The sequence below is a fragment of the Nerophis lumbriciformis genome, linkage group LG38 (assembly GCF_033978685.3).
Source record: "Nerophis lumbriciformis linkage group LG38, RoL_Nlum_v2.1, whole genome shotgun sequence".
In the NCBI taxonomy this organism is placed as follows: domain Eukaryota; kingdom Metazoa; phylum Chordata; class Actinopteri; order Syngnathiformes; family Syngnathidae; genus Nerophis; species Nerophis lumbriciformis.
Genome location: NC_084585.2, coordinates 10113318 through 10137009, shown reverse-complemented (window position 1 = coordinate 10137009; position 23692 = coordinate 10113318). Strand labels below are relative to the sequence as shown.

At 41.5% G+C, this 23692-nt stretch overlaps 2 protein-coding genes across 2 annotated transcripts in view; both read right to left on the bottom strand.

The window, feature by feature from the left end:
- Nucleotides 1-825: 825 nt before the first annotated feature.
- bzw1a (basic leucine zipper and W2 domains 1a) lies at nucleotides 826-16772 on the bottom strand. The gene is made up of 12 exons (XM_061932419.1): nucleotides 16647-16772; nucleotides 14648-14720; nucleotides 14395-14571; nucleotides 14218-14312; nucleotides 14083-14148; nucleotides 13590-13725; nucleotides 13412-13521; nucleotides 13176-13346; nucleotides 5562-5708; nucleotides 5349-5487; nucleotides 5137-5259; nucleotides 826-1445 (listed from the first exon to the last, which is right to left on the bottom strand). Exons 2-12 carry the CDS (start codon nucleotides 14709-14711, stop codon nucleotides 1414-1416), a joined length of 1260 nt encoding a protein of 419 aa, XP_061788403.1. The 5' UTR covers nucleotides 14712-14720; nucleotides 16647-16772; the 3' UTR covers nucleotides 826-1413.
- A 2791-nt stretch (nucleotides 16773-19563) lies between these two features.
- LOC133578401 (aldehyde oxidase 1-like) overlaps nucleotides 19564-23692 on the bottom strand; it is a 48931-nt gene continuing 44802 nt past the window's right edge. The window contains exons 31-35 of the mRNA XM_061932800.1: nucleotides 22737-22851; nucleotides 22593-22658; nucleotides 22306-22494; nucleotides 22060-22227; nucleotides 19564-20641 (exon numbers count right to left, since the gene is read on the bottom strand). Of these exons, the coding sequence (XP_061788784.1) occupies nucleotides 20588-20641; nucleotides 22060-22227; nucleotides 22306-22494; nucleotides 22593-22658; nucleotides 22737-22851 (592 nt within the window). The 3' untranslated portion in view covers nucleotides 19564-20587. The remainder of the gene's footprint in view (nucleotides 20642-22059; nucleotides 22228-22305; nucleotides 22495-22592; nucleotides 22659-22736; nucleotides 22852-23692) is intronic.

Sequence of the window (23692 nt, the reverse complement as noted above, 5' to 3'; positions counted from 1 at the left end):
CTTTTATATTTTATAAGATATTTTTTTTGTAAGAACCACAATTAATAAATATATTTCAGTGAATAACTAATTGTTCAAATCTGTATATAAATATGTACATAAAGTGTTGTAATTATATTCCAACTCCGCGCTCTTCTTGGTCATCGCCGCCGCCGCCCAACCACACCACCACAAATAGATGCCTGCCCTGTGGGAAACACTGATGTTATAGTTATTTGAATGACTCTTACCATAATGTTACGTTAACATACCAGGCACCTTCTCAGTTGGTTATTTATGCCTCATATAACGTACACTTATTCAGCCTGTTGTTCACTATTCTTTATTTATTTTAAATTGCCTTTCAAATGTCTATTCTTGGTGTTGGATTTTATCAAATAAATTTCCCCAAAAAATGCGACTTATACTCCAGTGCGACTTATGTTTTATTCCTTCTTTATTATGCATTTTCGGCCGCTGCGATTTATACTCCGGAGTGATTTATAATCCGAAAAATACGGTATACTGCCATCTGGTGGTGTCAGAAGAGTATAACATACAATGGAATTTGAAAAAAAAAGTGTAAAAATAAAAATTTGCATGTCACTACACATGACGTACACGTTTGTGTACTTATGGACTAAGTACATCATAACAGATTATTTTTAGTTTTTAATTGTACTTAGGATCCAATAAGCCCAAATAGCAAAGAGAAAGAAAAAAAAGCATGTCAACAAACAGCTTGGACCTTAAGAGGTTAAAATGTGTGCCATAACTGTAAAATATTTGTACCGTTGTATCTAAAATGGTGTGGTATTTTGTCAATTGTGATAAAATACAAGTGGAAACATTTTAATAATCTTTATTCCATAAAAAAGTCAATTGGTTTACATCAGATTAAAGAAAGTAGAAACCAATAATCTGTTCACTGGCGAGGCATGTCTTAATGAGGGCATGTCTTAATGGACTAAACCACGACACGCAAAACCGATTCTCCCAAAAGTCAAAAAAGGTAAGCAGAGTTTAAATGAGCTGGGCAAAGTTGAACTTAACGGAGTGAAGGGTGTGAGAAAATAGTTAAAAAAAAAAAAAGAACTTTGGCAAAAAATTGAAGAAGTGTGTTGGCCTCGGGGACTGTTGTGAACTCCTTTGTGCAGAAAGGAGCGAGCAGAGGCCACAAGATCACACGGAATGTTTGCTGTCCAAATTAGAGGGCACTCCAAGAGCAAGAACTGAAGATGACAGCTGGTTACAAAAGACTAAACCCTTAAAAAAAAGTCAAATGACATGTGCCGGTCGTGTGGGTGGGGGAACTATCAAGAGGTAGAGAAATCAGAAGGGCAACACTCTACTGCTTCTGTTTCCAATGATTTGTAAAAAAAAAAAAATTGGGGTGTGGGCAGGAGGGAGAAGCTCTCTTCTGGCAATCACTTTTTAGTCTGCTTCCTCTTCGTCAGATTCAGACTCTGCAGGGGAAAAGTTCAACATTTGAGTGCCTTAAAGATTCACATTTGAAGCTATGAACAGCTTGCTGCTAGGGGTGTAACGGTACACAAAAATTTCGGTTCAGTACGTACCTCGGTTTAGAGGTCACGGTTCGATTCATTTTCGGTACAGTAAGAAAACAACAAAATATAAATTTTTTGGTTATTTATTTACCAAATTTGTAAACAATGGCTTTATCCTTTTAACATTGGGAACACGAAAATAATTCTGCCCACGTTAATCAACATTAAACTGCCTCAAGTTGTTGCTCAGATTAAATAAAATGACAAAACTTTTCTTCTACATATAAAAAGTGCAACATTAAACAGTTTCAAGCCAACTCATCATGCTTAATTTATTACAGCATTTGGGAAGCCTGTAGTTGATTTTTATTATGTAAATGTTATATTTTTATCAACATGTGATAGCAGGGACCCTGCCATTCAAAACTAGGCTGCTGCATTACCGTATTTTCCGCACTATAAGGCGCACCTAAAAACCACAAATTTTCTCAAAAGCTGACAGTGCGCCTTATAACCCGGTGCGCTTTATATATGGATAAATATTAAGATTCATTTTCATAAAGTTTCGGTCTCGCAACTTCGGTAAACAGCCGCCATCTTTTTTCCCGGTAGAACAGGAAGCGCTTCTTCTTCTACGCAAGCAACCGCCAAGGTAAGCACCCGCCCCCATAGAACAGGAAGCGCTTCTTCTACTGTAAGCAACCACCCGCCCGCGTAGAAGAAGAAAAAGCGCGCGGATATCACCGTACGTTTCATTTCCTTTGTGTGTTTACATCTGTAAAGACCACAAAATGGCTCCTACTAAGCGACTGGGATCCGGTTCATGAAAAGACGCAATCTCTCCATCCGCACACGGATTACTATTTCACAGCAACTGATATTCCTGTGAACCGCACTGTGGATACAACGGGAGCACGTACGGTGAATATTCGCACCACAGGGAATGAGAAGTCATCCTTCACTGTGGTTCTAGCTTGCCATGCTAATGGCCAGAAACTTCCACCCATGGTGATATTCAAAAGGAAGACCTTGCCAAAAGAGACCTTTCCAGCCGGCGTCATCATAAAAGCTAACTCGAAGGGATGGATGAAGAAAAGATGAGCGAGTGGTTAAGGTAAGTTTAAGTTTACGCGAAGAGGCCGGGTGGCTTTTTTCACGCAGCTCTGTCCATGTTGATATACGTATGTTTGTGATTGCACATTTGCGTACATTTTGGGAGTAAACAGAGTTGTTAGAACGCTGGTTTTTAATATATTATTAAAGTTTGACTGACCTGACTGTTTTTTTGACATTCCTTTAGCGCAGTTAGATGCGGCTTACAACACGGGGCGGCTTATAGGTGGACAAAGTTTTGAAATATGCCGTTCATTGAAGGCGCGGCTTATAACCCAGGGCGCCTTATGGTGCGGAAAATATGGTACTAATGATTCATGTAACTATAGCTGAAAAAATGGTACAATAGCAATAGGAGAGACTATTCATCCCTGAACACCATAGAGTTCATGTAGGCTTAAAGGGGAATATTATCACCAGACCTATGTAAGCGTCAATATATACCTTGATGTTGCAGAAAAAAGACCATATATTTTTTTAACCGATTTCCGAACTCTAAATGGGTGAATTTTGGCGAATTAAACGCCTTTCTATTATTCGCTCTCGGAGCGATGACGTCACGTGACGTCACATCGGGAAGCAATCCGCCATTTTCTCACTTTCGTCGGTGTGTTGTTGGAGGGTGTAACAACACGAACAGGGACGGATTCAAGTTGCACCAGTGGCCCAAAGATGCGAAAGTGGCAAGAAATTGGACGAAATTTGTTCAAAATACGAGGCTGTGGGGAAAGCCGACGAAATGGTCAGTCGTTTGTTCCGCACACTTTACCGACGAAAGCTATGCTACGACAGAGATGGCAAGAATGTGTGGATATCCTGCGACACTCAAAGCAGATGCATTTCCAACGATAAAGTCAAAGAAATCTGCCGCCAGACCCCCATTGAATCTGCCGGAGTGTGTGAGCAATTCAGGGACAAAGGACCTCGGGAGCACGGCAAGCAATGGCGGCAGTTTGTTCCCGCAGACGAGCGAGCTAAACCCCCTGGATGTCTTGGCTCACACCGTCCCTTATGCCACCGAAGATGATCAAGAGAAGAATATCGACCCTAGCTTCCCTGGCCTGCTGACATCAACTCCAAAACTGGACAGATCAGCTTTCAGGAAAAGAGAGCGGATGAGGGTATGTCTACAGAATATATTAATTGATGAAAACTTTATTCATTACTCGCGGTTTTATGTAAATTATTATACATAAACTGTGTTTACCAATAATTTAGCTTAAAAACATTTATTTTTTTCAATCATTCGAGTACATTCGGATAGCCTTGTGTAATGCAGTATTTTGTGTCTATTTAGGTATGGTTAACCTGAGTGAAGTCTCCCCATTATTTTGTTACAGGTGTTATAGGTTGTTAGTTGTTAGTTTCCTTTAATGCCAAACAAACATACCAATCGTTGGTTAGAAGGCGATCGCCGAATTCGTCCTCGCTTTCTCCCGTGTCGCTGGCTGTCGTGTCGTTTTCGCTTGCATACGGTTCAAACCGATATGGCTCAATAGCTTCAGTTTCTTCTTCAATTTCGTTTTCGCTACCTGCCTCCACACTACAACCATCCGTTTTAATACATGCGTAATCTGTCGAAACGCTTAAGCCGCTGAAATCCGAGTCTGAATCCGAGCTAATGTCGCTATACCTTGCTGTTCTATCCGCCATGTTTGTTTGTATTGGCATCACCATGTGACGTCACAGGAAAATGGACGGGTGTATATAACGATGGTTAAAATCAGGCACTTTGAAGCTTTTTTTTTTTTATTTTTTTTTTTTAGGGATATCGCGTGATGGGTAAAATTTTGAAAAAAACTTCGAAAAATAAAATAAGCCACTGGGAACTGATTTTTAATGGTTTTAACCCTTCTGAAATTGTGATAATGTTCCCCTTTAATGATGCAGTTACATTATTATATCAACTATCAGAGACAGAAACTCTTCATTTAACATAATGTCCTTTTTTGCGGCTTCAACACAGCTCAATCAACACAGAAAAAGGTAAAGTGAAATGACAGACAGGGCTTTGCTGTCCGTAACACACACACACAAACACACCGCAAAATGAGCTAACGTGACGCTAAAAGTGAATTAGACTTCACCTCAAGCCAGGACTGCGAGCGAACTGAGCTGCCGTTTAGGTTTCTAGAACGTAAACGAGCTCATAGTGATGTTACTAGTAGTTGACTGGGAGGTGTTTATTATAATTTGGGAAGTCCGCAGCCTGATGCTTACCTGCTAAACGCTAAGCACTGACTACATGCGCTCTGAATACACACTGCTGATTGGCTGCTACCGCTCTGTTTGTAACCAATCAGATGGTTGTGTGGGTGGGACAATGCTGGGTGCTGTGTAGAGGACTGACAGAGACAGAGGCAGAAGGAAGTGGAGGCGGCTACTTAACATAATCGTGTAGAAACTCGTTCGGTACACCTCCGAACCGAACCCCGTACCGAAACGGTTCAATACAAATACACGTACCGTTACACCCCTTCTTGCTGCATTTAAGATCTTTCAATTTCATGATCTCAGTAGTCATTTGCTTTCTTACCTTCCTCTGCATTCTTCAGCCACTCAACAAACTTTTTCATCTGCTCAAGGAAGACACTCTTCCCCTTGGCAAGGTGGGCTTCCGAATACCACTTCAGTATGGCCTCTTCGCTCAGCACATCCGCTGAGGTGGAAAAGTAAGACAGAGAGTTGTAGGTAGCGTTGAAGATGCGACGCCAAGCGCAACGCAGAGGCTGCGTGTACGCTGCAGACCTTTATAGAGGAGCACCACGATCTTCTGAAAGGCCTTCATGAAGTGGATGTTGTCATAGCAGTACTCCTGGATCTTCAGCAACAGGCTGAGCTCAGACAGACCCTGGGAGGTGAAGGCTTTCAGCAGCGGGCTGTATTGCTGCCAAAGAGAACATCACATCACTGCAGATGAACGGACACATGGTCAAAAAGAGGCCAGCGGGCATAGCAAACCTTCAAGTGTTTGATGGCTTGTTCGGTCACTAGCTCTTCCTTCTTGTTCCACTCCACAGAGCTCATCACGCAGGTCCAGATGATGCCAATCATGCCCTGCTCAGAGAGGTTGGCCTTTTTCATCTCCTCCTTGGTGAAGGCAATGATCTGTGGTTGCAGGAGATCGTTGATTAACTTGATTCCACAGCAGAACCAGGAATTGGAGACTTCATTAAGTATACTCAGTAACCTACTCAGTGGCCTAGTGGTTAGAGCAGGCCTGGGCAATTATTTTACTCAGGGGGCCAGATTTAGATAAAAAGTGTGTCTGGGGGCCGGTATATCTATTTTTAGGAACACTAATACAAAACCTCACAATAATGATTGAAAGCTAAAAACATTATGACAGACTGCCTTAAAAAAAGGAATGGAATTTGAATTTTTTTTTTACTGAATGAAACACCCAGAATGTGCATGAAAATAAAGAATGTGGGATTTACAATATTAACTATGAATGATAAAACACTGAATATTGACAACATGTTTTACAATCAACCGAAACGCAACCAAAATGCAACAAACAGAGAAAAAAAACCCACCTACAATCTGATATATCTCAGAGTGACCATAGTAAGTAATTAGATGACCATAGTAACTAATTAGATGACCATAGTAACTAATTATGTGACCATAGTAACTAGTATATGATGCAGATTCCAAGCATTGAAAGACTTACCGTATTTTCCGCACTATTAGCCGCACCTAAAAACCACAAATTTTCTCAAAAGCTGACAGTGCGGCTTATAACCCGGTGCCCTTTATATATGGATTAATATTAAGATTCATTTTCATAAAGTTTAGGTCTCGCAACTACGGTAAACAGCCGCCATCTTTTTTCCCCGTAGAAGAGGAAGCGCTTCTTCTTCTACGGTAAGCAACCGCCAAGGAAAGCACCCGCCCCCATAGAAGAGGAAGCGCTTCTTCTTCTACTGTAAGCAACCACCCGCCCCCATAGAAGAAGAAGCGCGCGGATATTACGTTTCATTTCCTTTGTGTGTTCCATGTTGATATACGACTCCATGCGCGCCCACATCACAGATGGTGTCAAAAAACAAGTGAAGCACACAAATACAACACTCGCCGTCATTCCGGGTGGATTAACCAAAGAACTCCAACCGCTCGATATTGGTGTCAACAGGGCATTTAAAGCACGACTGCGAACGGCGTGGGAACAATGGATGACCGAAGGCGAACACACCTTCACTAAGACAGGGAGACAGCGCCGGACGACATACGCCAACATCTGCCAGTGGATCGTAAATGCCTGGGCGGATATTTCGGTCACAACTGTGGTCCGAGCTTTCCGGAAGGCAATGACTTCGACGAGACGGAGCCGGCCATTTTGGATCCCGTATTCGCCCAACTTTTTAATTCGAACACCGAAGGAGAAGAATTCGAGGGATTTATGAATGAAGAATAACTTCAGAAAGTGAGCGTTATGTTTATTTTGTGTGTTGTGACATTAACGTTCGAGCAACATTAAGTTATTGATGTTATTGCTCTGCACTATTTTGAATTTTACTATGTTTGTGATTGCACATTTGCACATTACCGTACATTTTGGGAGTGAACAGAGTTGTTAGAACGCTGGTTTTTAATATATTATTAAAGTTTGACTGACCTATCTGACTGTTTTTTTGACATTCCCTTTAGCGCAGTTAGATGCGGCTTATAACACGGGGTGGCTTATAGGTGGACAAAGTTTTGAAATATGCCGTTCATTGAAGGCGCGGCTTATAACCCAGGGCGGCTTATGGTGCGGAAAATACGGTAGTATAGTTGAAGACTTACGGTCATTAGAAAACATGACTGCACTCATAATGGCAGCTACACTTTACATCTTAAACATCTAAAACAATTATTTGGGAATGTCCGGCGGGCCAGACTGAAAAGCTCAACGGGCCGCATGTGGCCCCCGGGCCTTAATTTGTCCAGGTCTGGGTTAGAGTGTCCGCCCTGAGATCGGTAGGTTATGAGTTCAAACCAAAGACTATAAAAATGGGAGCTATTACCTCCCTGCTTGGCACTCATCACCAAGAATATGGAATTGGGGGTTAAATAATAAATAAATGATAAATGGGTTATACTTGTATAGCGCTTTTCTACCTTCAAGGTACTCAAAGCGCTTTGACACTATTTCCACATTCACACACTGATGGCGGGAGCTGCCATGCAAGGCGCTAACCAGCAGCCATCAGGAGCAAGGGGTGAAGTGTCTTGCTCAAGGACACAACGGACGTGACTAGAATGGTAGAAGGTGGGGATTGAACCCCAGTAACCAGCAACCCTCCGATTGCTGGCACGGCCACTCTACCAACTTCGCCACGCCGTCCTATCACCAAAGATGATTCCCGGAGCGCAGCCACCACTGCTGTCCACTGCTCCCCTCACCTCCCAGGGGGTGATCAAGAGTGATGGGTCAAATGCAGAGAATAATTTCGCCACACCTCGTGTGTGAGTGTGTGACAATCATTGGTACTTTAACTTTTATTTTTACTGCACACACGCATATTTAGTCCCTGAAGGAACACATTTTAACAGTGTAGTACTGACATGTAGAGGTGGAAATCTTTGAGCGCCTCACGATTCGATTAAAAATAAATCGATGCTTCTTTAATGGATGTATATTGAGGCATTTATACATTTCGTTTCACTAAATAAGCGTTTAGCACTTGCGACTTTTAAATACAGTGCATTTGTAATAAACATTTTAAATTCCCATCGCATTTACTAAACTGATGGAAATGTGCAAAACTGGAAGATAAGCGCCCTAAAATAAAAGGAGCTGGTGGAATCTCTTAGTGAGGTGTCTTGCTGCAGTCAGCCAAATTTTAGAACTGTCTGCATGACTTAATTTACAATAAATACATCGATTATTGATGTGTACTAATCGATGTTATAATAGTCCATGTCCGAATTGTGATGCATCTAAAAATCGATTATTTCTCCCACTTCTACTGTCATGTATCGATTACTGTCATACACTTGCCGGATCCGCTCCTTCTCCCCTTTTTAATTGTGAATTGCAACCACTTACAATATACCGTATTTTTCGGACTGTAAGTCGCAGTTTTTTTTCCATAGTTTGGCCGGGGGTGCGACTTATACTCAGGAGCGACTTATGTGTGAAATTATTAACACATTAGCGTAAAATATCAAATAGTATTATTTATCTCATTCACGTAAGAGACTAGACGTATAAGATTTCATGGGATTTAGCGATTAGGAGTGACAGATTGTTTGGTAAACGTATAGCATGTTCTATAAGTTAGTTATTTGAATGACTCCTACCATAATATGTTACATTAACATACCAGTTGGTTATTTATGCCTCATATAACATACACTTATTCAGCCTGTTCACTATTCTTTATTTATTTTAAATTGCCTTTCAAATGTCTATTCTTGGTGTTAGCTTTTATCAAATACATTTCCCCCAAAAATGCGACTTATACTCCAGTGCAACTTATGTTTTTTTCCTTCTTTATTATGCATTTTCGGCCGGTGCGGCTTATACTCCGAAAAATAGGGTAAGTCCCTCCCCTTCTGCTATGTAGTCAAAATGGCCATGATTGAGGGCAGTTAGGATCAATTTCTGCACACATCACTTGGAACATGCGAGTACAACATCCAGATACAAACAATCCACTGCATTAGGGCTTCTTCGACGAAGGACTTTCATCGTCAAATCTGATTTGTTGTATTTTGCCAATAGTTGACAACAGTGATGAGTCAAACAATACTGGAACTTCTGATACGTTTGTCCGATTTATCAAATAGTTTGGCTCTAAATAAACATCCTACAACCTGTGGAAACACCATAATCTGACCGCGTTCGGTTTTTACAAAGTCGGACCTACACGCCTGAATTATGCGATTGAAATCCAGATCTCTCGAGTGGGTGCCTGCCACCGGAGGGGATCATGCATGCGCCAGTCTCAAAGCGCGGAATATAACCCGGAAGGATATACCGTTTAATAAAAACATAACATTTGTAATGAAGAGGAGACTGGTTATTTCCATCCATCCATTTTCGACCGCTTATTCCCTTTGGGGTCGCGGGGGGGCGCTGGAGCCTATCTCAGCTACAATCGGGCGGAAGGCGGGGTACACCCTGGACAAGTCGCCACCTCATCGCAGGGCCAACACAGATAGACAACATTCACATTCACACACTAGGGCCAATTTAGTGTTGCCAATCAACCTATCCCCAGGTGCATGTCTTTGGAAGTGGGAGGAAGCCGGAGTACCCGGAGGGAACCCACGCAGTCACAAGGAAGACATGCAAACTCCACACAGAAAGATCCCGAGCCCGGGATTGAACCCAAGACTACTCAGGACCTTCGTATTGTGAGGCAGACGCACTAACCCCTCTTCCACCGTGCTGCCCGAGACTGGTTATTTGATTCTCAAATTAAAAACAGAACATTTTGAAGTGAATCAATGAGGGGGGGGTTGGGGAAGACACAGATTTAAGAAGGTAGCTAAGAAAATGTAAAATGGGGACTTGATTTGGACTCCCGAACCAAATACAAACGAGAGAAAAGAGAATGAAGCAAGTATAATAAAGGCAAATTATACAACTTACAAACCTCTTCACGCTGCATTTGTGCACTCCAAACTGATGAACAATAACCGTGTTGCACAAACTGGCAAGATAGTCCAGAACAATAGCAACCTTCATCTGGAACAGTATCGGCCAGGGCAAGAACAATCTTTTCCTTTGGATTTGAAACTATCAATCCACAGGAGCATTATGAATGAACGGTGAGACATTCGGAAGTTTTGTTTCCATGATTCTCCGTCCAAAAATTAATCCAAAAAACCCTCTACTGCTGGTCTTTCTTTGCTTCGGACCTGTATTCGGTCTGAGACCTTCTTGGTAGTAGCGTCATGTTTGTAGCGCAATATACGATCATTTATTCATGCTGTCTGCTATTTAACATCAGCATAGCCATTAGAGACGTAATTTTTCTAATATGTGCCAACATTACAGCAGAGCTAAACTGTTGATTTGTAATGAGCCACAGATGCCTGGTGTGACCTCATAGATCAACCAGAAAAGCAATAATCTGGGCTAAAAGGAAATAAGCGCCCCCCAGTGTACGGTAGAGGTATGACCAAGAGTTGCATAATAGAGTCTGTATGGACACTGGGACTTCACACATAGGTGTAAAAATACAAAATATTTAAGAAATCAAGACTACTTTAGTGCATGGAAACGTAGTGACTGATACAGCTGCTGTGTCAATTGACTGAAGCGCCAAACTGTATCAGGAAGCACTTTCGGCTCATAAGTGACAAAAAAGTAAAAAATTCCGAAGTGTGGCATCATTTTGATAAGGCACCCAAAACCATTAAATGTTCATCTTTTCTGTTTACAATAGGGCTCATTGACCAGAGTTTCGCCCTTTATATTCCTTTCTGCAGTTACTGGTTAAAAACATACCCAATACCAAATTTTATGAATTTTATTTGCAGGTCAAATGTAATGAACTTATCCAGTAGATCAGGGATGCTCACACTTTTCTGCAGGCGAGCTACTTTTCAATTGATCAAGTCGTGGGGATCTACCTCATTCATATATATAATTTATATTTACTTATTTATGAAATATATGTTTTTGTTAACAAGTTAAAAGGTGTTTAATGATAATGCAAGCATGTTTAACACATATAGTTAATAAATTAAAGGTGTTTAATGATAATACAAGTATGTTTAATACATATAGTTAATATTGTTAACAAGTAAAAGGTGTTTAAAGATAATGAAAGCATGTTTAACTCATATAGTTAATATTGTTAAAAAATTAAAAGGTGTTTAATGATAATACAAGCATGTTTAATACATATAGTTATAATTGTTAACAAGTTAAAGGTGTTTAATGATAATACAAGCATGTTTAACACATAGTTAATATTGTTAAAAAATTAAAGGTGTTTAATGATAATACAAGAATGTTTAATACATATAGTTAATAAGTTAAAGGTGTTTAAAGATAATACAAGCATGTTTAACACATATAGTTAATATTGTTAACAAGTAAAAAGTGTTTAATGATAATACAAGCATGTTTAACATATAGATTCCTTTCTTTCATGAAGACAAGAATATAAGTTGGTGTATTACCTGATTCTGATGACTTGCATTGATAGGAATCAGACAGTGGTGCTGATAAGGTCCGCATTTTCGAATGGAGGAGAAAAAAAGTCCTCCTTTCTGTCCAATACCACATGAAAGTGGTTGCTTTTTGGCATCTTATTTGTCCAGCTTCCGTACTCCTCTGTATACACTTTACAAGAAATACATTGTCGGCAAACTCCGTAGCTTGCTAGCTTGTGCACGCCAGCTTTCTGAGACTCCTATTTTGTTAGCGCAACTGTGCAGTCGGTCTTTGGAGTTTTGACGACAGGTACGGCGCCAGAGTCTGTTGAAATAAAGTGTTTCTCGCCTTCCAGTCGGTAATTTTAATGAGCTGGCAGCAGCCAGTGTCATCTCAGAAGACCCTCGGGTGCCGTGAATGTCAATCAAGTGACGAAAGTGACGTCATAGTGAAGATTTATGATCGCTCATTTTTAGGACTATTTTTTTAATGCCTGGCTGGTGATCGACTGACACACCCTCCGAGATCGACTGGTAGCTCGCGATCGACGTAATGAGCACCCCTGCAGTAGATGGTGAAACCACTACGAAACAATTAGTTTGGTGTACTGTCTATACGGGTAGTGAGTCTTCCATTAACAAACTGAGGCAATATTTACCCATCACAGCTAATGAGAATCACAAAAAAAAAAAAAAAACGATCCGATTTGTGACTTTCCATTTCAAAAAAGGAACATTACTGGAAGAAACAAACATGGCAATTATTGCATATTTTAGTTAGGGACGTTGGTTCGGTCGGCTTCTGTGATTCGACTGAGGGTGATAGTCGAATCAGACTCCTCTGAATCGAAGCGTCAGAATAGTAGTACCGTATTTTTCGGACTATAAGTGGCAGTTTTTTTCCATAGTTTGGCCGGGGGTGCGACTTATACTCAGGAGCGACTTGTGTGAAATTAACACATTAGCGTAAAATATCAAATAATATTATTTAGCTCATTCACGTAAGAGACTAGACGTATAAGATTTCATGGGATTTAGCGATTAGGAGTGACAGACTGTTTGGTAAACATATAGCATGTTCTATGTTATAGTTATTTGAATGACTCTTACCATAATATGTTATGTTAACATACCAGGCACCTTCTCAGTTGGTTATTTATGCCTCATATAACATACACTTATTCACTATTCTTTATTTATTTTAAATTGCCTTTCAAATGTCTATTCTTGGTGTTGGGTTTTAGCAAATAAATTTCCCCCAAAAATGCTCCAGTATGCGACTTATGTTTTTTTCCTTCTTTATTATGCATTTTCGGCCGGTGCGACTTATAGTCGGAAAAATACGGTAAATAGTAAAACACTCCTACACTACATTTTGACGTAATTCTCTGTCAACACACTAAAAATGCTAAGGACAAGTATGAAAGTGTGCCAATTGAGACAGCTTTTTTTCTCCAATATCCATTGCCTCACCTCCTTGAGCGGGTCTCCGCGGGACATCTGCTCTTGGAGCTCCTTCTGCAGCTCTTTGCGGGCGCCAATGGACTGCTGGTTGCGAGCAAAGTCGGACAGCTCCTTCAGCCCAGCGTCAGTGAAGTACTTAGAAAAATGCTCGCAGCTCCGCTTGTTGGCAGGAAAGAGTTCCTGCCAAGTACAGCAGCGTCAGCAAAAGCAGAAAGAAAACTATGCCTCACTAACGTTTTTCATACCATCAGCCGGTTGTCCATGCCCACTTTGCGGAGACTTCCAGCTACTGAGTTGATGTCTTTCTCATTGATCCAAGACTTGAACAGCTTGACAGCAAAAGCTGAAGACACTCCTGGGCGAGAGATATGTTTTAAGTGTGATTTCAAACAGTCTGATCAAAAACAGCTCATTCACCCTCACCCTCTTTGACAAGATTCTCATTGAAGAGGCTGCTGAGGATGGAGGCCGATATGTTCCCGTTGGCTAACAGAATACCGGTAAGCATGGCCAGCTTGTTGCGCTCAGACTCAGTGAACCCTTTTAGGAACAGCAGCAACTATACATAAAAGAATAAAAATGACAGTCGTACTGATTGTAAAAAAACAACTCATTTCCTTGGTTGTGGCACCTCACTCAACGCAAAATAGAGAACACATTCGTCACAGTCACTGAACCTACAGGAAGCGAAAATTGAAAACGAGTTTGTCCCTCACATTTTAACAGATTTAATCAAAGTTCTGTTTACTCATCTAAAAGACACTTAAAAAATGCATGAATGGAACAAAACGTAATACCTTAATTATCGCCCATTATTGTTATGTCTGGCAAAAGTCACAAGTATATGTGCAAGCAAATGCTAGTTCCGGTTATGTTGAAATGTAGATGTCAGTCACCCAGTCCAAAGGGCGCTCACCTTCTTGATCTCCTCTTCAAATCCCTTCTCCAGGTACTTGTAACGCCTGATCAGCTTGTTAAAAACCTGACGAGACATTCAGAGATCATTTCCAGTAAGGGACGATGGACAGGAGTTAATGCACTTCCAGTCTACCTGAGCATAAGCTTGCATTGTCTCCAGGTCTTCTTGTGCCGTAAAGAGGCAAAACTCTGTGCGGGTCATGTCATCTGAAAGAGTCCCACCTGGGGCTGCATCGAAAAAGCAAGTATTAGAAATTAAGACACAATGATTAGTTAAATAGTTTCACGAAAGAAAGAAAACACAATTTACCCAACATTCCACCGGCCACCAGGATGTCAAAGAGTGTCTCTGCATAGCGGCGGTAGTCAAGCTTGGCGCCAGAGGCATCAAGGAACTTCGCAACTGCCTCCAAGTCAGTGCCAGTTTGATTCAAGCCTTGTACGATACTTTCTTGAAACTGAGTAGGGTCAAATCTCTCCTTTTCATCTGTTGCAAACGTGTGCATTTGTTAGGACATTAGAGCGACAAAAATACCATCATCCAAAGTAAATCCAGCACCAACCTCTTTTTCTAGTTTTGAAACGCTGGCCTGTTAGCGTTGGCTTTTGCTGCTTCTGATTATTCATAAAAGACACCTAGAAGCAGATTTAATGGTTTAAAGAAGGATGAGTACACATGACCTAGAAACAAACCAGCTTAACTGGGAACAAACTAACCTCAATAAACAATAGTTAACAAAGACAAGGCAATTCAAGCGGCTACAAGTGTGTTGTTGATTACACTCCGATTGTACATACCGTATTTTCCGCACTATTAGCCGCACCTAAAAACCACAAATTTACTCAAAAGCTGACAGTGCGGCTTATAACCCGGTGCGCTTTATATATGGATTAATATTAAGATTCATTTTCATAAAGTTTAGGTCTCGCAACTACGGTAAACAGCCGCCATCTTTTTTCCCCGTAGAAGAGGAAGCGCTTCTTCTTCTACGGTAAGCAACCGCCAAGGTAAGCACCCGCCCCCGTAGAAGAAGAAGCGCGCGGATATTACGTTTCATTTCATTTGTGTGTTTACATCTGTAAAGACCACAAAATGGCTCCTATTAAGAGACAGGCGTACAACGCAGAATTCAAACTCAAGGCAATAAGTCACGCAGTAGAACACGGAAATAGAGCAGCAGCAAGAGAATTGAACATAAATGGTGCGTAGGTAGAGGAAGCAACAAGATGACCTGCGCCACTAAGACAGGGAGACAGCGCCGGACGACATACGCCAACATCTGCCAGTGGATTGTAAATGCCTGGGCGGATATATCGGTCTCAACTGTGGTCCGAGCTTTCCGGAAGGCAGGATTCACAGAACTGCTGGACAACAACAGCGACACTGACTCCGATGACTTCGACGAGACGGAGCCGGCCATTTTGGATCCCGTTTTCGCCCAACTTTTTAATTCGGACACCGAAGGAGAAGAATTCGAGGGATTTATGAATGAAGAATAACTTCAGAAAGTGAGCGTTATGTTTATTTTGTGTGTTGTGACATTAACGTTCGAGCAACATTAAGTTATTGATGTTATTGCTCTGCACTATTTTGAATTTTACTATGTTTGTGATTGCACATTTGCACATTAACCGTACATTTTGGGAGTGAACAGAGTTGTTAGAACGCTGGTTTTTAATATATTATTAAAGTTTGACTGACCTATCTGACTGTTTTTTTGACATTCCCTTTAGCGCAGTTAGATGCGGCTTATAACACGGGGCGGCTTATAGGTGGACAAAGTTTTGAAATATGCCGTTCATTGAAGGCGCGGCTTATAACACGGGGCGGCTTATGGTGCGGAAAATACGGTAAGTGTTTGATGAGCATTCCTCAACGTTATCAGTATTTTTTGCCACCTTTCCCAACTTCTTTGTCACGAGTTGCTGGCATCAAATTCTAAAGTAAATGATTTGCAAAAAAAAAACGTTTATCAGTTTATAAGTAGGTTGTCTTTGTAGCATATTCAACTGAATATGGGTTGAAAATGATTTGCAAATCATTGTATTCCGTTTATATTTACATCTAACACAATTGCCCAACTCATATGGAAACGGGGTTTGTAAAAAAAAAAAAGAATACAGAATAAAACCTTCTAAAGTATATATTCCTCACCTGGTGTTTAGATTATTGCACGTCACAGATTTCAGGCTTTAGCCGACTAAACGCCTGCTAGCATTAGCTCCCCGAGGCCCTCACCATGCGCTGGGCTAGCACGGGTTAGCCGGGCCCTCCAACAAACTGCTTAATATTCGATATAGAAAGACTCGTTAATGAGTGTAACGCGGCGGGGGAAGAGGGGGATTTTTCGGTGGAAAACACCGGCGACGTGTCATCTAACAACAGCCCACCGGGGACGTCCAGAAGTTGGGCTAATTTAGCTCGCCAGCCCCTCGAACGTCGCCCATGACGGCAAACAGTATTAACGATCTTTTGACGCCACCCGGCCACATGTTTGAATCGTCTTTAATGGGGTGATGTGGTAGGACATAGACAAGGTCATCAGAGAGGCGAATACTCACCGATATGAATGCAGATAAAAAACGGTTATGGACCAGAGGAATCGAACGCAGTGTCGCGAGTGTGTGCGGCCCAAACAAAAAGACCTTCCCGTCAGTACTTGCGCAGGCTCCGCCCTCTGCGCGCGCTCCTTATAAGGGTATAACTTCCGTTTGACGAAAGAACAATACGTTCTTCCTTCTTCTTCTTTTGTTTAATGGCGGTTGGCAAGCGACCATCTGGTGTGCGTGTTCGCCACCTACTGAAATGGAGTGTGGAGCGAAGGTGAAACCCTACTCCAGTGTTTTTCAACCTTTTTTGAGCACATTTTTTTGCGTTCGCCGTTGATAAAAATCCAGAGGCACACCACCAGCAGAAATGATTAAAAAACGAAACTCAGTTGACAGTAAAAAGTTGTTGTCGCAATTGTTGGATATGACTTAAAGCATAACCAACCACACATTGTCATGTCTGTATTATCATGTTTTGTTTTAAGTCATGTTTTGTTTAGTTTCTGTCTTTTCACTCCCTTGTCTGGTCACCATAGCAACCATTAGTTTTCACCTGTCACGTCACGCACCTATTTCACTTTTTGAGTCACGCACCTGCTTTCACTAATCATGTCCATAGTATTTAAGTTCATTCATTTTCTGTTGTTCGTCCTGACGACCTCACACCACATTTATGCTCTGTCCATTGTTTCATGTCCATGTTCACGCTGCTCCTTTTTTGTCCATGCCAAGTAAGTTTTCTTTATTCAAGCCATAATTTGCAAGTTTTGTTTAATTGTTCATAGTTTATTCTCCGCCACTGTGCGCGCCTTTTGTTTGATCCTTTTTTTTGTATTTATAGTTAATAAATAAATCATGTACCTTAATTCCCGTCTCGCCCGTGCCAACTTTCCGTTGCATCCTGGAAAAGCACACACCCCGGACCAAGTCTTGACACACATCACTATAGCTCTTGTCTCAAAGTAGGTGTACTGTCACCACCTGTCACATCACACCCTGACTTATTTGGAGTTTTTTTTTGTTGTTTTCCTGTATTTTATTTCTTGTCTTGCGCTCCTATTTTGGTGGCTTTTTCTCTTTTTTTTGGTATTTTCCTGTAGCAGTTTCATGTTTTCCTTTGAACGACATTTCCCGCATCTACTTTGCTTTAGCAATCAAGAATATTTCTGTTGTTTTTAATCCTTCTTTGTGGGGACATTGTTGATTGTCATGTCATGTTCGGATGTACACAGTAAGTCTTTGCTGTCGTCCAGCATTCTGTTTTTGTTGACGTAGCCAGATCAGTTTTAGTTTCGTTCTGCACAGCCTTCCCTAAGCTTCAATGTCGTTTCTTAGGGGCACTCACCTTTTGTTTAATTTTGGTTTAAGCATTAGACACAATTTTACCTGCACGCTGCCTCCCGCTGTTTCCGACATCTACAAAGCAATTAGCTACCAACTGCCACCTACTGATATGGAAGAGTATTACACGGTTACTCTGCCGAGCTGTAGACCAGTGTTTTTCAACCTTTTATGAGCCAAGGCACATTTTTTTGCGTTGAAAAAAATCCGGAGGCACACCACCAGCAGAAATCATTAAAAAACTGAATTCAGTTAACAGTAAAAAGTCGTTGTCGCAATTGTTGGATATGACTTTAAAGCATAACCAAGCATGCATCAATATAGCTCTTGTCTCAAAGTAGGTGTACTGTCACCACCTGTCACATCACACCCTGACTTATTTTGTGTTTTTTGATGTTTTCCCGTGTAGTGTTTTAGTTCTTATCTTGCGCTCCTATTTTGGTGTCTTTTTCCTCTTTTTTTGGTATTTTCCTGTAGCAGTTTCATGTCTTCCTTTGAGCGATATTTCCCGCATCTACTTTGTTTTAGCAATCAAGAATATTTCAGTTGTTTTTAATCCTTCTTTGTGGGGACATTGTTGATTGTCATGTCATGTTCGGATGTACACAGTAAGTCTTTGCTGTCGTCCAGCATTCTGTTTTTGTTGACTTTATAGCCAGTTCAGTTTTAGTTTCGTTCTGCATAGCCTTCCCTAAGCTTCAATGCCGTTTCTTAAGAGCACTCACCTTTTGTTTATTTTTGGTTTAAGCATTAGACATATTTTTACCTGCACACTGCCTCCCGCTGTTTCCGACATCTACAAAGCAATTAGCTACCGGCTGCCACCTACTGATATGGAAGAGTATTACACGGTTACTCTGCCGAGCTCTAGACCAGTGTTTTTCAACCTTTTTTGAGCCAAGGCACATTTTTTGCGTTGAAAAAAACTCAAAGAGGCACACCACCAGCAGAAATCATTAAAAAACTAAACTCAGTTGACAGTAAAAAGTCACAATTGTTGGATATGACTTTAAACCATAACCAAGCATGCATCACTATAGCTCTTGCACACGTGTTTGTGGATTTTATCAACGGTGTCCAATTCAAAGACAGCACGAGTCCGTCATAAGGTTAGTATTGTTCTTAGTAATTTCACTTGAACAAGCCTTTTCTCTAACATTCCACACAACAAAATAATAAAACTACCGGTATGTATTACGATTTGTGTTGATATTGTATCAGATTAATATCAGTATCGGTCTAATACCTAAAGGCCCCAATATCGGTGTGGTATCAGAAATAAAAGAGTTGCATCGGGACACCCTTTAGTGTCATATTAACTTCTAAAGCCTCACTGCTGCTCCCCACATGAAACCGCAACACATGTTTTGTAATTTTTATGAAAAGATGAACGTTAACCCATTCAGTACTGATTCTGTATTAAGAGTAGGGTTTCAAGGGGTCACATTTCTAAAAAGCAAGCAGAATCAATGTTACTGTAAATCACCAGAGAGTTAACAATTTGCTCGTAAAATAATGTCAGGTTCAAACACTGATGACATCTATTAAACAGACAAGAAGCAAGGAATCATGCAGAGACAAAGTTCAATTTGGCTCAATGAGGAGAGACGTTTGGGGCTGCACACTCAAGTTACAATCTCCCACCACGCTCTAAGGTCCAGTCCCACATGCTCCTTTATTTATTTGGGAGGTCCCTGGTTACATCACTGAGGCTGCTTCTGAAGGAAGGGGGGGTAATTTCAGCAGCCCCAGTTGGACACAATATATGATTACTCAGAAATGCAAATGTGCTGACACTCGTGATATCGCCCTGTCTCTGCTTTGTCTGCGTCACGGTACTCGGTGTTCTGGACACAAACACTGATACGAGACGACTCGCAATCTTTGGATTGCAAGTTGTCCCTTTGCACAGATAGAAAAGTACGACTTCAGCACAATTGATGATAACTATAGCAACGGCCTTTAAGCATAAGAGTTGTGTGATAACTTACACATAATTATTCTAAAAAGCAAGCAGAATCATTGTTACTGTAAATCACCAGAGAGTTAAAAATTTGCTCGTAAAATAATGGTCTACAGTCACTTCAAGTAGCTGAGGCATACTTGCCAACCTTGAGACCTCCGAATTCGGGAGATGGGGGGGGGTTGGTGGTAGCGGGGGTGTATATTGTAGCCCGGAAGAGTTAGGGCTGCAAGGGATTCTGGGTATTTGTTCTGTTGTGTTTATGTTGTGTTACGGTGTGGATGTTCTCCCGAAATGTGTTTGTCATTCTTGTTTGGTATGGGTTCACAGTGTGGCGCATATTTGTAACAATGTTAAAGTTGTTTATACGGCCTCCCTCAGTGTGACCTGTATGGCTGTTGATAAAGTATCTCTTGCAGTCACTTACGTGTGTCTGTAGAAGCCGCATACAACATTTGACTGGGCCGGCACGCTGTTTGTATGGAGAAAAAGCGGACGCTAAAGGCAGTGCCATCACGGCACGCCCTCAATATTGTTGTCGGGGAGAAATTCGGGAGAAGGGTTGCCCTGGGAGATTTTCGGGAGGGGCACTGAAATTCGTGAGTCTCCCGGAAAAATCGGGAGGGTTGGCAAGTATGAGCTGAGGGTTTTAAATGTTTAGGGCCCAGGGTTGTTGGACGGATCCTGTTTTGCTCGCTTGAATCTGCAAATAAAAACCAAAAAACCAAGTTCAATAAGATTTCATTGGGATGACTGTTCAATATTTACTTATTCATGTTCTTTTTGTAAGCTTTATTTTGATTCAAACTAGTTTTAATAACATTTTACTGCCTTCATTTGTAGCATTTCAACAAAAGACGATGCTATCAATAGAGTAAAAAGATTATGGCGTCACATTAGTGCCAAAAATCAGAGCGCATAAAAACTGTTATCGCGCACTGATTCTCCACTTCGTGCGCGCGCGCAAAAAGGCACCACGCGCGCGCAAAAGGGTGTCGCGCGCCTTTCTGTGCGCGCGCGGTGCCTTTCTGCGCCCGCGCGACGCTTTTCTGCGCGCTCTCTGTGTACTCCTGGCATCTCTCCTCGCGCTGTCATGTTTCTTTTTGGCACTTTGGGGGCGGGTACGCTTAGACGGCCCCTTCTTTCTGATTGGTCAGGCGAAAAATGCTGAAAAATGCTCAGAGCCAATCAGAAGTATAGCAGGGCGGGTCATCGTCAATATGTATCAAGATTTACGGAGGAAGAAGTGGATAAAAAAATGTCGCGCGCTGATGAAGGTTATTTCATACCACATAAACACAATACAGGGTAATACAAAATGTGACCCAAATAAATAAGACAACAAACACCATAATCACATCTTTCAGCCAGAACTGCTCCACCAGCAATAACATCCAACCATAACATTATTTTATATTTTCACTTCTTCTTGAACATTTGTTTTCTAATTTATGGAATTTCTTTTGATTCAGCCATAAAATTAATGAAATAATCTTTGAATTTTGTTTTTAAAATGTTAAAAATAGCTTTTAATAATGTATTCTGAAACAGTTTAAAATAATCAGAGAACTGACTAACACTGACCCTACACAACTATGTTGCACAATTAAGTCATTTTTTTTTAAAGCAAAAGAGGTAATTTCAACAGGTACAGCATCCTATGTCATATCTACATGTAATAAGATTTGTAACAAGGCAAACCGTTTGTAAATTGGTCGAAAATCGAGCAAGTTATGGTAATTTAATTAGTACATGTACCATTGACATCAATGTATGATTGAGGCTAGATGTCCGAGGTAAGATGGCTACAACGTTGCTACGCTGGAGAATGATTGGTCATATGCAAAATGCTCACAGCCAATCAGAAAGGAGGGGCCGTCTAAGCATACCCGCCCCCAAAGTGCCAAAAAGAAACATGACAGCGCGAGGAGAGATGCCAGGAGTACACAGAGAGCGTGCAGAAAGGTGTCGCGCGCGCGCAGAAAGGCACCGCGCGCGCAAAAAGGCACCACGCGCGCGCAAAAAGGCACCACGCGCGCGCAAAAGGGTGTCGCGCGATAACAGTTTTTATGCGCTCGGATTTTTGGCACTAATGTGACGCCATAAAAGATGGCTTCACACCTTTTGGGTGAAGGGGGCTGCACAGGCGAGGCAAATTCTCTCTGCAGTGGCAGGGCTGCTGAGAGAAAAAACGCCCGTTAGGCCGACCTCTTTGCGTGCCGCTGCAATAGCATGTTTGATGGCGAAGAACACTGAGCTGCCCAAGAAGAGGGCGGGTTCCCCGATACCCTAAAGAGAAAACAAAAGAGTAATGACACCGCAGAGTTGACCTAAAAAAACAGTTACTCGCCCACCACGACTTCTGACCTTGGAAGAGTAGACGGCATGGGGATTGTAGGAGTCCGAGAGGAGATAGACATTGAAGCTGAGGGGCATGTCGCAAACAGCGGGTATTTTATACTGTGATGGACCTCGGGTGTACAGAAGCCCAGAAGGAGAAAACTTCAACTCCTCCAGCGTGTACAGACCCAAACCCTGCGTGAAGGCACCTTCAATCTGCTCCAGGCAATTGATGACCAAAAAAAATTATATTATTATTACTTTTTAATTTCTCTCTGTTAACAATAATTCATTCCGGTCTCTGTCAGACTCACCTGGCCGACGTCCACTGACGGGTTCAAACTCTGGCCAATGTCCACTACAATGTCTGTCCTCACCGTCTACAAGATCCACAAAGCAACACCTAAAAATGTCTGCCACACAGCAACTGACCGGAGATGTGCCAAGCTTTAACGTACCATGTAGTCACCGGTGAGGCAGTCTAGCTCCACCTCACTACAGCAGACCCCGAATGTGAAATAAGGGTAGGGGCGGCCCTCCATCTTGTCCCAGTCCATGTGAGAGTCTGCACCCCTAAGGGGAATGCAGCAAGCAGTATGTTCATAAGCACTCTTAGTGTTATCATAATTCTTGTATGAAATGGGAATATAATTATACCAGAACTGTCAAAAATAACAAGTTAACTCATGTGATTAATCGCAAAAAAAATATTGCATTGATCATTAGGATTGCAAAATTCCGGGAATATTCAAAGTTGGAAACTTTCCATGGGAATATATGGGAATTAACGGGAACTAATGGGAAATTAATGGGAATAAACACATACTTGCCAACCCTCCCGAATTTTCCGGGAGACTCCCGAATTTTAGTGCCTCTCCCGAAAATCTCCCGGGACAACCATTCTCCCGATTTCCAGCTGGACTTAAGGCACACCCCCTCCAGGTCCGTGCGGACCTGAGTGAGGATAGCCTTTCGTCACGTCCGCTTGGCCAACCAAAAAGTAACCACAGAACACTAGTGTTCTGTGGTTACTTTTTGGTTGGCCAACAGTTCACGTTGTATTGCGCACCCTGACGGCAAGTGTGGGAGTCGGTTCTGAAGTATGAAGTAAAGAGACATAATTTCGTCACCTCGCCTGGTTATTGACTCCAACCCAGAATATTACACTGCCCATACCTATGCTCCTTCAAAGGCTGTGCTACTGGCTGCAAAGAATTGCACTTTCAAATACAACAATGAGTAGTGGGGAGTGTTATGTGTGTATATGTGTAAATAAATGAACACTGAAATTCACGTATTTATTTTATTTTTATATATATATATATATATATATATATATATATATATATATATATATATATATATATATTCGATACCGTAGTAGAGCGCAATATATGTATGTGAGGGAAAAAAT

Coding starts and splice junctions, on each gene's coding strand:
- bzw1a (XM_061932419.1), bottom strand. CDS start 14,711: ATGAATAATCAGAAGCAGCAAAAGCCAACGCTAACAGGCCAGCGTTTC. Junction 13,522..13,589: donor TGAGAATCTTGTCAAAGAGG/GTGAGGGTGAAT, acceptor TCTCTCGCCCAG/GAGTGTCTTCAGCTTTTGCT. Junction 5,709..13,175: donor GCGGAGACCCGCTCAAGGAG/GTGAGGCAATGG, acceptor CTGCAACCACAG/ATCATTGCCTTCACCAAGGA.